Source organism: Gastrolobium bilobum, unplaced genomic scaffold (assembly GCF_033153095.1).
Source record: "Gastrolobium bilobum isolate Gb01-03AN ecotype WA unplaced genomic scaffold, APGP_CSIRO_Gbil_v1 utg8557, whole genome shotgun sequence".
Taxonomy (NCBI): Eukaryota; Viridiplantae; Streptophyta; class Magnoliopsida; order Fabales; family Fabaceae; genus Gastrolobium; species Gastrolobium bilobum.
In genome coordinates this window covers 68,731-83,670 of record NW_026899477.1, presented here as the reverse complement: position 1 = coordinate 83,670, position 14,940 = coordinate 68,731, and the positions used below count along the sequence as shown (strand labels likewise).

Here is a 14,940-nt window from a genome sequence, read left to right as displayed (position 1 = left end):
TGTAATTTTGAATGTTTGTTAAAAATTTATATATTTTTTAAAATCTTATAAATCCATATTATTCTTTCAAATTTTATAAATTATATTAAAATCCAATCTTATAAAATTTTGATGGTAAAAAAAGTCTTTAAAATTACTACAATTTTAAATAATCTTATAAAATTTATTAAATTTTATATCTCAAAAAAAAATTAATATACCTCACAAAATAATTTGTTAGAACTCTCACTATGGTCCAAACAAGTCCAAAAAAAAAAAAAAAACTATTATTGTTGTTGTTGTTCTGCTCTCATAGGCACTGTCGCCGCATGAAAAGCACGCAGCGGCACGCAGTGTGAGTATCATCGAAGTGCAACCCTCGCACTGATCATCGTATCACTGTCACACGCAATCACTCCCACCCAACTCACACCAGAGGCCCTGTTCCTTATACGAACTCACAGTTTACCTCGTAAAGGCTCATCGAATCTTGTCCCACCCTTGTCTCCTTCTCTCCTCTGCACCCTTCTGCACTCAGAAACGAGGTATGTAGCTTCAACCCTTTTGCATTCTTCGCTGACCCTTTTGATTATTTTGCTCCATTCTCCTTTTTTTTTTTTTTCGTGCTCCATTCTGATTCAAGTGAAACCCATTTTTGGATTCTTGTAAATTTCACCTTTTTCTGACCCTGTGATTCATGCGAATCTGATCTTGTTTTGTGGGTTGCTTGCTGTTGCGATCATTTGGGTTTTAAAGCTGGCAGTTGTTTTTTCTGAATTCCTGGAGATTCAAAACTATTGGTATATTTTTAACCCACACAATCTCGTTTCATAACTATTGGTATATTTTAAAAGGTAGATTGCATTTTATTTTATTTTATTTTTTCATAACTCTTTAACTTTTTGTCTGATATATGGTTTCTTTTTTTGGGTATGGAGAATGATGCTTTGAACTCTTGATTAATATTTTGGTTCGTTAAAATATGATTTGGCATCTTCGATTTGGAATTTGTAATGCACTTTGTAGTTTTTCATTTTTTAAGCGATAGTCAGATTTTCTGCTTTATGTATGTTTTAGGAGTTGCCTAAATCTATGATGTTGATTATGATTATCATGAAGTCTATGCTATGATTTTCATTCTAATGCTTAAAATTTCAGAACCGGTACCTAAATATCTTATGCATTTTTTGCATTTCCATGCTTTTTTTTTTTTCAAAATTTTTAATTGATGAGTGTGATGACACTGAATGACACAGGAAAGGAACATTATCTGTGAGGAAATGTCAACATCATCATTGGTAGAGTCTCTAGTTCTTCAACTTCATGAGATTTCAGCTGTTAAATTTGGCAACTTCAAGCTCAAATCTGGAATCTCCTCACCAATCTACATAGACCTTCGCCTCATTATATCATACCCCTCACTCCTTCAGCAAATATCTCAAACCCTAATTTCCTCTGTGTCTTCCACTTCCTTTGACCTTGTTTGTGGCGTCCCTTACACAGCCTTACCCATTGCCACATGTGTATCTCTCACTCAGAACATCCCCATGGTCATGCGCCGCAAGGAGGTCAAAGACTACGGCACTGCCAAGGCTATTGAAGGTGATTTCAATCCTGGCCAGAGTTGCTTGATAATTGAGGATTTAGTTACCAGTGGCACGTCGGTTTTGGAAACTGCTGCGCCGCTGCGTGCTGTGGGGTTGAAGATCAGTGATGCGGTTGTTTTGATCGATAGGGAGCAAGGTGGGAGGGAGAATTTGGAGGAGAATGGCGTCAAGCTGCATGCTATTATTAAGTTGAGTGAAATGGTTAAGATTTTGAGGGATCATGGGAAACTTGATGAGGAGATGGTAGGGACTGTTACGAGATTCCTAGAGGAGAATCGCAAGGTTGCTGCTTTGACAAAGGTGGAGAAGCCTGCAACTACGGTCAAGGCTTTGTCGTTTGGGGAGAGGGCTAAGCTGTCCAAGAATCCAACTGGAAAGAGACTGTTTGAGATAATGGCTGAGAAGAAGAGTAATTTGTGTTTGGCTGCAGATGTTGGAACTGCAGCTGAATTGCTTGAAATTGCTGAGAAGGTGAGAACTTGGTAGTTCTTTTAGGAAATACTCCCATTACATTGAGGAAATCTGTTTTAGGGACATGTTCTAATTTGTTCATTTGGGTCGTCAGCTTGTAGAATATATTTCTTTTTTAATTATTCTTATTTAGTTTATGTACTTTAAAGAGTCCTGTCCTGTCTCTAGCTTATTATCATTAACTGGATTGTATTTAGAAGTTTGGCCATAATGATTAATTTTCTTTGAACTAATTTGGCTGGTTTTCTCTGTCAGGTTGGACCTGAGATATGCTTGCTGAAGACTCATGTGGATATTTTTCCAGATTTTACCCCTGATTTTGGCTCTAAGCTTCTCTCGGTATAGTGCTAAAAGAAGCCCTGTTATGTTCATATGACTTTCAGGATTGCACAATGAATTTTTCCTTCCTGATATTATTGACACTAGTACACTAAAAGATTTGTTTGCATTTATTTAAACAGAATGATGATTTCCTGCCTTTAACCCATGATAAGAGTGTTGTATGCGAGTATGACTGTCATGTGTGATAAATTTTAAGGAATCTATTACATCTGGTCAGTTGTGTGTAATGTATGCTTTATTTTATTGAAGATTGCAGAAAAACATAACTTCTTAATCTTTGAGGATCGTAAATTTGCTGACATTGGTAACACAGTGACCATGCAATATGAAGGGTAAGACTGTGCTCAACTATCTTGGATTCCTTTTCTGGATACCCTTCTATGTCTGCATTCAACATGACATCATTTTATTCTATTATCTGCAGAGGGATCTTTCATATATTGGATTGGGCTCACATAGTCAATGCTCACATAATCTCTGGTCCTGGAATTGTAGATGGATTAAAATTGAAGGTCTGTAATGGTAGTCATTTTCATTGTTTACGATGGTGAGACCTCAATTGATAGCCTAACATATTTCTTGAACCATACTCAGGGTTTGCCTCATGGTAGGGGTTTGTTGTTGTTAGCTGAAATGAGTTCCGCCGGTAACCTCGCCAAGGGAGATTATACCGCTGCTGCATTGAAAATTGCGGAGGATCATTCTGACTTTGTGATTGGCTTCATCTCAGTCAATCCAGCGTCATGGCCCGGGGCACCCATAAATCCTTCTTTCATTCAGGCAACTCCTGGAGTTCAAATGGTGATTGGTGGCGATGCTTTGGGGCAGCAATATAACACTCCATATTCTGTAAGTTTCTGCTTGTTGCCATGCATCTTTCAATCATATGCTGAAGATAAAGATGTGCAAAACTGCTTTGCTGTTATTAGCTGTACTTTCTTAGGTTGAAAAGAAATTTCATGGAGGTAAAAAGGTAAGAAAAGGGAGAGGGAGGGTTGACTAGTTTATCAATTCTAAGAGCATACAGGACCATAGCCCTTTACTTTCTGCATTGAGAATGAAAATGAAGCAGGATTAAAGAGTTATTATACTGTCTTAGTAATTAGATATCATCAAATATGGTTTTGCACTTCAAATTATAACATCGGCATTATGGATATTCTGGTGCAAATACAAGAACGTCACAATTACTATAGAACTGAATTCTTGGTTTGATTACCTTGGTAAGCTAATTTGTTTCTCTGGCCTTCATACTAAGACTTTTTTTCTTTGGTCCCACTTTATTTCTACAGTTCAAAACATCTTTTTGTGTTTAAAAAATTCTATGTTGATTTTTGGCAAGTTGATTTTATGTCATATCTTTCCCTTAAGATAACTTGGTTGTGGTATAGAGAGGGTAGCTGTCCCATCCAACCCCTTAATTTTCTTGTATAGAATATGCATTAAAGCAGTATTTCTTTCATCATCTTTCTGCTCTTTGCAGCTGTTTTTGACAATTTTCTTACTCTTCTTATATTGGAGCAAAACTCTTCTTGACAATTCACCAAACGTTTTTCCAGGTTGTCCATGACAGGGGCAGTGACATTATCATTGTGGGACGTGGAATCATCAAAGCAGCAAATCCTGCTGAGGCAGCTCATGAATACCGTCTTCAAGGATGGAATGCATATCTGGCCAAATGCGCTTGAGTTCTGCATTCATAGAATAAAAGGATGAGCCAAAATTATGTTTTTCTGGGACATCTAACCTCATTGTAAACCCAGAGGAAGGTCTTGGGTACAATATAATGTTAAAAAGACTTTTTTTAATGAAGTGGCTTCTTTATTTTCTTGATTGTAGACATTTTATTCTACGTAGCACTGATACCTACACGAGACATGACACTCTTACCCGTTAATTTTAAAAATGTTAGATTTTAACACGTTCGTTTTGATATTAAATAATATTTTTAATTTATGTTGCGTATATTATATTTAATATTCAATAATTTAAGAAAAAAATAAAGCTAAACTTATAATACCTATTAATTTTGCAAAGAAACATAAAATATCATAAATATTTATATTAAATTCAATAAAATGATAATAGTAATCCAACGAATTTAATAGTTAAAATTAAAAACGCAACGCAATTTTTGAATTTTTTTTTGAGTTTCTACAATGCGCGTTGGAGTGTCGAGGAGTGTCAGAAAGTGTTGGACACGACACGTTGCGGTTTTTGAAGTGTCGTGTTTCGTACGTTTTATTTAACGTTAGTTAATCATTTTTCATGTTTCATCTTAAATACATGGAAGTGATGGGTAAATGATGAAAGGGGTTCTAAAACAAAATTCAAACAAATGCTGCACTAGAGTTTTTTTTTTCTTCTTTGTTAGAAAATATTTTGAGCTATTAAAATATTTCCTTCAAGGGCTTTCGTTTTGAAGATTTATCTTGGGTTTTTTTTTTTTATGTAAAGAACCAATTTAATCCAAAAGTTTAAGTTGTTATGTGAAGGTTTTTTTAATTATTTATATTATTCTATAATAAATTTCCTCACGCAAGAGTCTTTGGGCTTGAAACGTAGATATTGCACAGGTCTAATTTTTAGTTTATTTTGTGCTTTATTTAATTCAACTAAAAAGTGGGCACGGTGATTGAACTCATGATTTTGTAGTAACTTAAGCTTTGTTTGGGAGTTGATTTTTGAAGGGGGAAGAAAAGGAATGAGAGAGTTTTATGAATCCCTTCCCTTGTTTGTGAGTTTAAAAAAATGGAGGAAGGGAATTGAGGATTTTTGCAAAATCTTCCAAAACCCTTCTTACCCTTAAAATTAAAATTCCCCCAATTTGAAGGTTTAAGGGAGGAAATATTGAAAATTACTTATCTACCCTTAGCATAAAAATATGAAAACTACATGAAAGAGAATCATTTTCAAATGTAACATTATTAGAAAAGTCTCAAATACCTACAGAATTTATCGATGAAAAATATTTCGTCGAAAATAGGGACGAAATTTTTGACAAAAATCACATTACGTCGAAAATAGAGACGAAATAAGATTTGGCCATAATAAATGACAAAAAAAATTCAGAAAAAATTTCAGTCAAAATTCTTAATAGAATCTAAATTCCGTTGAAACTTTCAACGGAAATATTTCCTTCAAACTTTTGAAGGAAAAATATTTCAGTCGAAAATAAAACAATTTCTTAAAAAATTTTGTCAAAAAACATCTCTGTCAAATTATTTTATGGAAAAATTTTCCATCAACATTTTCAATGAAAAATATTTTTGTAAAAAACTCTGACAGAATTTTTTTTTTGTCAATATTTCCCTCAAAAAATTTGACAATACAACATATTTGTCAAAATTTTTAACAAACGCATTTTCATTGAAAAATTTTCGTAAAAACTTTTGACGAAAAACATTTATGTAACAAATTTTTCTTCCCTTCCTTTCCCTCCCTTCCCCTTGGAACCTTTTCCTTTCTTTCCTCTCCAAACTTCCAAACAAAGCCTTAAGTTCAGATATCATAAAGAAATAATTCAACCCAAAAACTTAAACTATTAGGTGAGTATTTTTTTAATGATTTATATTATTATCAAGGGAAAAATGTTTCTGCAGTTAATGCACATAATTTATCTGCATTTATTTCCAAAACGACGTCGTTTTGTATTGAAATTTTAAAAAATTATAAATGGAAAGACTATTATAACCCTGAAATAAATTAAAATTACAAAAACACCATGATTTCCGTTTTAAAACGACGTCGTATTGAACTTACTGAAGATAACTTATCTGCAGTACCTGCAGAAAAAACGAACCCTATTCTCAAACACTAATGATGCGATTCGCATCAATTTTTTACTGACATCCTTTTCTGTCGAAGTATAACAAATGCAAGTATAACATCTGTTGCAGGGCCCTGCCCCTTATCGTTATAAAAAAAAGAAAAGAAGAAAAATCTGTTGCTAAAAGTAGTGCTAATTATAAGAAAAGCTATTCAAATAATAGGTTAAAGCTGGTTTATGCACATGTGTAGGACACTTTTCTTAACCCATTATAAGAATGAGAAACAAATTCTGACCAATATCCAAGTGGAGATGTTCATGAAGTGTTTCCAATTGGTTACCTTGGAGGCTAAGGATTTAAATTACTATATTTCTATAAGTGAAGGATTAAATTGATGTTGAATTTGTATGATGGGTGAACTATACTGATATTATTTTGTATAATTGAGAGATTAAATCGATACCACTTTATAATTTAGGTTTCAACTAACTTCATAATTATTTAGAAAACTAAAATGATAACTTTTTTATCTTCAGAAGACTGAAAGAGAGGTTCAATGTTCCCAAATCAAGCGATAAAAATTATTTAACGTGAACCACTTTACCGAAAAAAGTTAGAGAACTTTGAGAAGATTTCTATAAATTCCCATGCCAGATATTCCAAATAAGCCAGCCATCTAGTACAGTTATTAAGGTTGTCCCACCCTAGATAACCCATGCGCAAAGCATTATCGGATAGTCCAAACAATGTTATTTCGGCCTGCCTAAACTTTATACATATGAAATTCATTTGGAATCAATCTTAAACGTGTAATTTATATAAATATAAAATAATCGTCACATATATATACGAGATATGATTAAACCCAATTTTATATATTAATTATAGGGGAAATCGTCCGTCATGTGACTGGAAGAGTGTTGTGTCCTGCGGACGAGAGAAAAATACATGAGTCCCACTTAAATTAAAAAAAATAAAATCATGTGGAGCCCATTTTTAATGAGTCCAGGAAATTATCGATTGATCCTGCAACATGACCAATTGATTTCCCTTAATTATAATACCGAGTTCTAGAACCAATTTATTATCATTATGTATGATATTAAGTACAGTTACAATCACAAAAGTTGAATTAAATACATTTTAACTTTTTTGTCTTCTTAAAACGTAGGTTTAGTGCTTAAAACTTTTTTCGTATTTATAAACAAATCAAAACTGTAATTGTAACTGAATAAAGTGTGGAATAACTAAACTAGCATAATATATCATACAATATTCATAATAGATTGCCGTGGTGTTCCCATAAACCAGTGTTAAGAAAATTGGATCGACCAGGCCAGGTCGACCCGGGAATCGATATACCGATCATATAATCGGTCCTGTTGAAGCAATGGACCGGCTATGCATCAGAACCAGTGCAACCCGGTCCGACCCGGTCGATTTTCATGAAAATCGGTGACCCTGTCGGTTAACCGGTGACTCGACCCGGTCAAAAAAAAAAAATATTCCAATCTTGTTTTTTCAAAAAAAATCATAATGGACATATTTGAATATTTTTTTTCTTATTGACTTACGTAAGTTATGTACCTACAACACTAATATTATCTCAATTATGCACTATGCAGAAAATTTTGATTTGATTTATAATTAGAGATGTCGTTTTCTGAACCTAAAGTCCCGTATCACGATCACTATATTTTTGTTTGATTTTTTATTGGATAATAATATGTGATTTATTATTTTTTATATTAAAATATTTGAAAGTTTTATCATTATTTTAGATATTTGAGTATGTTTATAATTTTTTAATATAAATTATAAAATTGTATATAATTACCGAGTCATGCGGTTGAAACAGTGACCCACTGACTCAATATCTCAACCGGATCAAGGATCGGGTCGGTTTTAATAACGTTGCCATAAACAGCATAGTTCCTATTACCGAATAGTAGTAGTTTATTACATAAGGGTGGTAATTTCCTACCAATTTCATCAAAATAAAACAGACATCATTATGTTTATTTTTCGGACATCTGGAGATAAGTTCCCACTATAAGTGTTTCAACCTGATAGAGAATCAAGTCAGAATACACAACATTCCAATAAGAGATGGGAGCCAGAAAACATCCATGAACTCCATAATCTCCTCCCATCGTGCCAATATGAACATATCTTGAAGCAACTTAAGTACCATAAACGGACACTGCCAATCAAATGTGTTAAGCTTTGTTTAAACACCCAATCCCTACATAACAAGAAGTGGGAATGTCTTCTCACTCATCTTAAAAAATCCCAACTTTCACTACTCAAGTTTTTTGGTCTTTACACACCAACCCCCATTTGCTCACTGAATGAAGTGCTGGGAGCAAAGAGTGACCGTCACTATGAAGTGCCATTAAAGTGGAGTGTCGGATCTGTGCCTTTGCCACTGTAGCAGTATCTTTCATCACCGTCAGCATTCTGCGGACAAGAAAAATCCGCCACCGCATCTCGAAGTTCGCCCTCTGTTTGTGAATGATCAAACCACCAGATAATTTCCTTTTGATCAGCCTTGGCAAACTTGCACCACCATTGTTGATCTTTCCCACATGTACTCATTTTGATGTAAGCGATAATGACTTCCTCACTCTCTATCCACTTCTCCATTTTTGCAGTAATTTCAAATCAAGTCCTGGCCATGCTTTATTTTTCTTATTTTAAAATTATTACTTTCTTATGCTTATTAGTACCTGATCTCGTCTGCTAAAGTGCTAATGTTAGGAAGAATCACTCCATTTAATTATTGTGGGTCCCTCCAAAGTTAATGTTCAGATTCAATTTTCAACTTGTTTTGTGCGGCTTTTTGATCCTTATAACCCTTTATTAATAATTAATTATCAATTTGACCTTCATTATAAACTATTTCGAAAATTTGACCCCCTCAAAAAACAGAACCCTTGTGTCAATCTGGTTCCTCAACATCATCGTCCTCCACATCATCATCGTCCTCAACAGCAGCATTAGCCTCCTCCTAAGTGTGGGCACCCTTGCCGACTAAACCCTCCAAGCGTGTAACCCTTTTGTCAATCTGGTTCCGCCACTTGCTTGTGCTCTGTCTATATCCTCTAAAGTTAGTAGTCAATGAGTCCATGCCACATGTCAGACTATACATGGATTCCATGACATGATCAAGTGTCCATCCACTCTCAGGAGTTGTCCATCCACCCTCAAGAGATGGAGGAGCTGGTGGTCGCCGACTGCGGGTGGGACGTGTCCGTCCGTCATCAACATCAGCAGCGCCATTATCATCATCATCATCTTCATCGACGCCTGCATCATAAACCATGAAAAACACATATTAGAAATACTACATGTAATGCATAAAACAAACAATAATGCATAAACCCTAAACCCAAACACATCACCTGCAGGTGCATCCTCCATCTCAGCATCGTGGTGGACTGGGATCTCAGGTGGTTCTGGTGCCTTCTTCCAGAACCAGATACCCGGTCTATTCGGCAGGATCCCACACTGCTTCAGGAGCCTCTCACCATATATAGCATTCCATCCTGTGGCGATCTTCAAGGTCTCTGTTGCCATAAGCACACCAAATCTATGCAGAATCTTCTGCACCAGGAATGCCAAAGGCAATTCAGCGTTCTTTGACTTGGCAGCCTTCCACATCAGTATGCATATATAATGCCTCCAGTTCACCTGCTGACGGTGAAGGAGGGCCCACAAGATGACAAAGTCCCCTTCCAGCACCTTCGAGTGATTATGCGAGCGCTGGAAAATAATATGTGTCACCATGTAATAAGAATGCGAGCAGACACCGACAAGTTGCTCACAGGATAATGAGCAAAATGTCCGGGCTTAGCGTCTGCCCTCCTAGTCTCTGTAACAATGGCCTCCCGGTCATAATCACCAAATATATGATGGCTGTCTCCATCACATAGTGCTGCTCCTGTGACACCATCAAAATCGAACCCCAGTAGCTCCGTCCAGATAGGAGCAGTCATGATGATATCAATCCCGCAGACACGGGAAGTCAGCTCGCCATGCGAGTAGCCAAGGTTCTGGTAGAAGGCTCTCACCATAACCTCCAAGTATGGGCACCGCATCTCCTCCAGGACAAGTAAATGTGTCTCCTCAAGAAGCGGCACAATGTTAAAACGCTTCAAGTTGAAGAAAGCCGAATCCAGTGATTTCGGTTCGCAAATCTTCCGGCTCATGAAAAACTTCACGAACCTCTCGTGTGCAAGTATGTCATCCTCAAACAAATATCTGAACGTCAAGTCCGGAGCCTGACTCGAAGCAGCCTGGGGCTGAGAGGATGACGACCCATCGTGACGACTCTTGGTTCTTCTCTCGGAATGACTCACTGGCAACTTTGAAACGCGTCTAGAAGTCATTGCGTCACACTATTAAACTGAAAAAAAGCTAAAATCAGAAATCAGAAACATACAGATTAGGGTTAGGGTTAGGGTTAGGGTTAGTAATTTCAAAAACTAATCGGTCAAAATCAAATGACATAACCATGTAAACTACAAAAAAACGCAATAATTTCAAATGAGAGAGGGAAAAACATCTTAAAATCAGAACAGGAAACATCCAGAAAGAAAAAAAATTAACCTTCGATGGATTTCAATCGGAAGAAGGCAGAGACTCACACGTGCATGAACTGATGATCACAACCACGAAGAATTTGAGCAAGATTTCGTCCTCAATCGCGCAACCAACACACCTCTAGCAGCTCTACTCGGGTACCCCTTTGTGGGTTTTCCAAATTGGGGCTGCTGGGTTATATGAAAATCCTACCGTCGAGATTTACCCGGGTACACCCCTCCCTACTCGGGTAAATAATTCAAGCAAATTCCCAGGTGCGAAGAACAATACCCGGGTAGGCAAAATTTTTCAAAAGATACCCGGGTAAGGAGGGGTGTAACCGGGTAGTCTTGGTGGTCAACAGTCAAACATGGGCAGATTGGTGTTATGTTTTTTGAGGGGGTCAAATTTTCGAAATAGTTTATAACGAAGGTCAAATTGGTAATAATTATTAATAAAGGGTTATAAAGATCAAAAAGCCTGTTTTGTGCTGTTAGTAATTGTGCCCACGTCATCTTGGTGTATGTTTCAAATGTTATATATTGTTGTGTTATAATACTTTTACATAACACTTCCTGAACTTTTTTTTCCCTATTTGTATGATTCTTTATCAACTTAGCATTGATTCTTTTATTTGAATATTATATTTTGTATTGCTTTTCTTTTTTTAATTCACTGAGTTCAGCTATTAGAATAAAGGTAGGTATTATGCTTTTTGACCTTTATAACCTTTTATTAATAATTAATTACCAAATTGACCTTCATCATAAACTATTTCGAAAATTTAACCTCCCCAAAAAACATAACACCAATCTGCCCATGTTTGACCGTTAACCGCCAAGTCTACCCGGGTACACCCCCCCACCCGGGTATATTTTAAAAAAATTTACCTACCCGGGTAGGGAGGGGTGTACCCGGGTATAGTTCTTGACATTTGGAAAATTGCTTGAATTATTTACCCGGTAGGAAGGGGTGTACCCGGGTAAATCTGGTCGAGATTTCTTGAAATACGCTCCATTGATTGCGCCCAATAAATACGCTCCATCGTTGCTTGATTTCTGGAAATTATTCTAAAGTTATTTATTTTTGAATTAGAATTTATTTTCTTCCTAATCTGTTACAATTTTGTTTCCCTTTTTTAATGCTGATTTCTTTCCTAATTAGTGTGTAGCTGATTTATACGGATTGTACCCTTCATCTTAGCAAAAAGGTTGATCTGATGTAAAACCTTTATTCTCTATATACTGTACTAATCCCTTTGATGAAAAGCAAGAAAGAAATCTGAATTATTCAGAAAAATTATTGTTCCCTTTTTACCAAAATTTTTATAAGGGGAGATAACGATTTTGGCCTTGTTCCCCTTCCACGTATTGATGATCTGTTGGATCAGCTTAGGGGAGCTTGTGTGTACTCAAAGATTGATCTCCGGTCCGGATACCATCTGATCCGGGTAAAGCCGGAGGATGTCCCGATGACCGCGTTTCGTTCGAGATACGGTCACTATAAGTATTTGGTGATTCCGTTCGGACTTACCAATGCACCCGCAGTGTTCATGGATCACATGAACAGGATTTTTCAGCCGTACCTGGATCAGTTTGTGGTCGTCTTCATTGACGATATTTTGATTTACTCAAAGACGGAGGAAGAACATGTTAAGCACTTAAGGATTGTGTTGCAAGTGCCGAAGGAGAAAAAGCTTTATGCTAAGTCTTCAAAAAGTGAGTTTTGGCTCAAGTCTGTGAAGTTTCTTGGGCATGTGATTTCTGCAGAGGGAGTTGCAGTGGATCCGAACAAGATTGAGGCGTGCTTGATTGGGAGAGGCCCAAGACGGTTACTGAATTTAGGAGTTTTCTAGGTTTGGCATGTTACTACCGGAGGTTCATTAAAGGATTCTCCATGTTGGCTCTGCCAATGACTCGCCTTACCCGGAAGGAGACTCCATTTGTGTGGACTTACGAGTGTGAGGAATGTTTTCAGGAGTTGAAGGAGAGATTGACGACTGCACCTGTGTTGGTCCTTCCTGATCCTGCTGAGGAAGTTGAGCTGTACACCGATGCCTCCGGAAAGGGGCTGGGCTGTGTGTCGATGCAGTTGGGCAAAGTGATTGCCTATGCTTTGAGGCAGTTGAAGCCTCACGAGGAGAACTACCCGACTCATGATTTGGAGTTGGCTGCTATCGTGTTTGCTTTCAAGATTTGGAGGCATCATCTCTATGGCATGAAGTTTGCCGTGATCAGTGATAACCAGAGCTTGAAGTATTTGTTTCATCAGAAAAAGCTGAACATGAGACAAAGAAGATGGATGGAGTATCTGAAGGATTACGACTTTGAGTTGAAGTACCATCCTGGCAAGGCCAATGTGGTAGCTGATGCTTTGAATCAGAAATCCGTAAGTCTATCCAGTTTGACTATGGGTGACTATGACATCATTGAGCAGTTTTGAGATCTGACGGTGACCTCCTTGTTTGGGGGTGCACTTCTTGAAATGGAAACCGTGCAAGTGGAGAATGAGCTCATGGAAAAGATCAAAGAGGCGCAAGTGCAGAGAGAATGCCTAAATTATGTGAAGAACCAGGACGGTGTGTCTTGGAATGAGGTTGGTTTGTTGACCTTCCAGAAGAGGATTGTGGTTCCTCGAGGTCCCTTGACTGTTGAGGTGATGATAGAGGCTCATAAGGGCCAGTTTACTGTCTACCCTGGTGCTACAAAGATGTACCAGGACTTAAAGAGGAACTACTGGTGGCCAGATATGAAGAAGGACATAGTTGTGTTTGTGTCCAAATGTCTGATTTGCCAAAAGGTGAAGATTGAACACCAGAAGCCGTCTAGTAAACTTCAACCTCTTGAGATTCCAGAATGGAAATGGAAGAGCATTTCCATAGACTTCGTGGTGGGTTTGCCGAAGACTCAAGCTGGTTATGACTCTATCTGGGTCATTGTGGAAAGATTAACGAAGTCTACCTACTTTCTTCCGGTGAAGGTGAGCTTCACTACTGAGCAGTTGGCCAGACTATACGTTCGCGAGATCGCGAGACTTCACGGGGTGCCCGAGAGTATCATCAGTGATAGGGACCGGAAGTTCACATCTCGGTTCTGGGAGGCGCTGCAGGAAGCTTTTGGTACTCAGTTGCGATTGAGTACAGCCTATCACCCTCAGACTGACGGACAGACTGAGCGGACCATCCAGACATTAGAGGACATGTTGAGGGCTCGCACTTTGGAGCAGGTTCAGCAAGGGATAGGTACCTGCCATTGGTAGAATTTTCGTACAACAACAGTTTCTATGCTAGCCTGGGCATGGCACCCTACGAGGCGTTGTATGGTAGGAGGTGTCGGACTCCTACCTGCTAGTCTGAGGTTGGGGATAATAAGTTGTTTGGTTTGGACTTTGTCCAAGATACTACCCTGCAGGTCCAGTTGATCAGGGAGAAACTGAAGCAGGCGCAGAATCGCCAGAAGAGTCACTACGATGTCAAGCATCATCCACTGGAGTTCAGTGAGGGTGAGCACGTGTTTGTGAGACTATCACCTGTCACCGGTGTTGGTCGGGCCCTCGGAGTAAGGAAGCTGAGCCCGCGATTCATTGGGCCCTACCAGATCCTTGGTAGAGCAGGACCTGTTGCCTACTGGCTTGCCTTGCCTCCGAACTTGGCCAACATCCACGACATGTTTCACGTGTCTCAGCTTCGCAAGTATGTAGCGGATACCTCACACGTGGGGCAACCGGATGATGTGGAGGTTCGGGATAACCTAAAGACTCCCGTCAGACCACTCAAGATTCTCAATCATGGCGAGAAGCAGCTCAGGAGCAAGATCATTCTGATTGTCAAAGTGCAGTGGACCAGAAGAACTCTTGAGGAGTGCACTTGGGAGCGAGAGGACGAGCTTCTCCGGCAGTATCCAGACTTCCGAGACAGGTATGTTTCTTATTTTGAGGACAAAATCCTTAAAAAGGTGGGGTGAATGTAAGAACCCGCACCGTTAAATTAGAAAATTAATTAAATAAATATGAGTAATTAGGAAATCAATTACATAATTGACCCTAATAATTATGATAAGGCCTAAATAATTATGGTAAGTGATTATAATGTTGAAAGTCGTTTTTCTGACGAAAAGTGCAGATACCGGTTCTGCTACTCGGTATAAATATGTACCGATGAAATATCCCGGAAAATTATAATAAGTGTG

The 14,940-nt window shown here is 37.9% G+C and overlaps 1 protein-coding gene across 2 annotated transcripts; it reads left to right on the top strand.

Moving 5' to 3' along the window:
• Positions 1-297: 297 nt before the first annotated feature.
• On the top strand, positions 298-4,232 carry LOC133290594 (uridine 5'-monophosphate synthase-like). 2 transcript variants are annotated; one of them, XM_061488696.1, is made up of 7 exons: positions 298-524; positions 1,236-2,057; positions 2,313-2,396; positions 2,649-2,731; positions 2,824-2,911; positions 2,994-3,248; positions 3,959-4,232. In XM_061488696.1, exons 2-7 carry the CDS (start codon positions 1,260-1,262, stop codon positions 4,085-4,087), a joined length of 1,437 nt encoding a protein of 478 aa, XP_061344680.1. In that variant the 5' UTR covers positions 298-524; positions 1,236-1,259; the 3' UTR covers positions 4,088-4,232. The 2 variants fall into 2 exon arrangements, with proteins under 2 accessions (XP_061344680.1, XP_061344681.1); XM_061488697.1 differs by lacking the exon at positions 298-524 and adding an exon at positions 761-779.
• Positions 4,233-14,940: the final 10,708 nt, after the last annotated feature.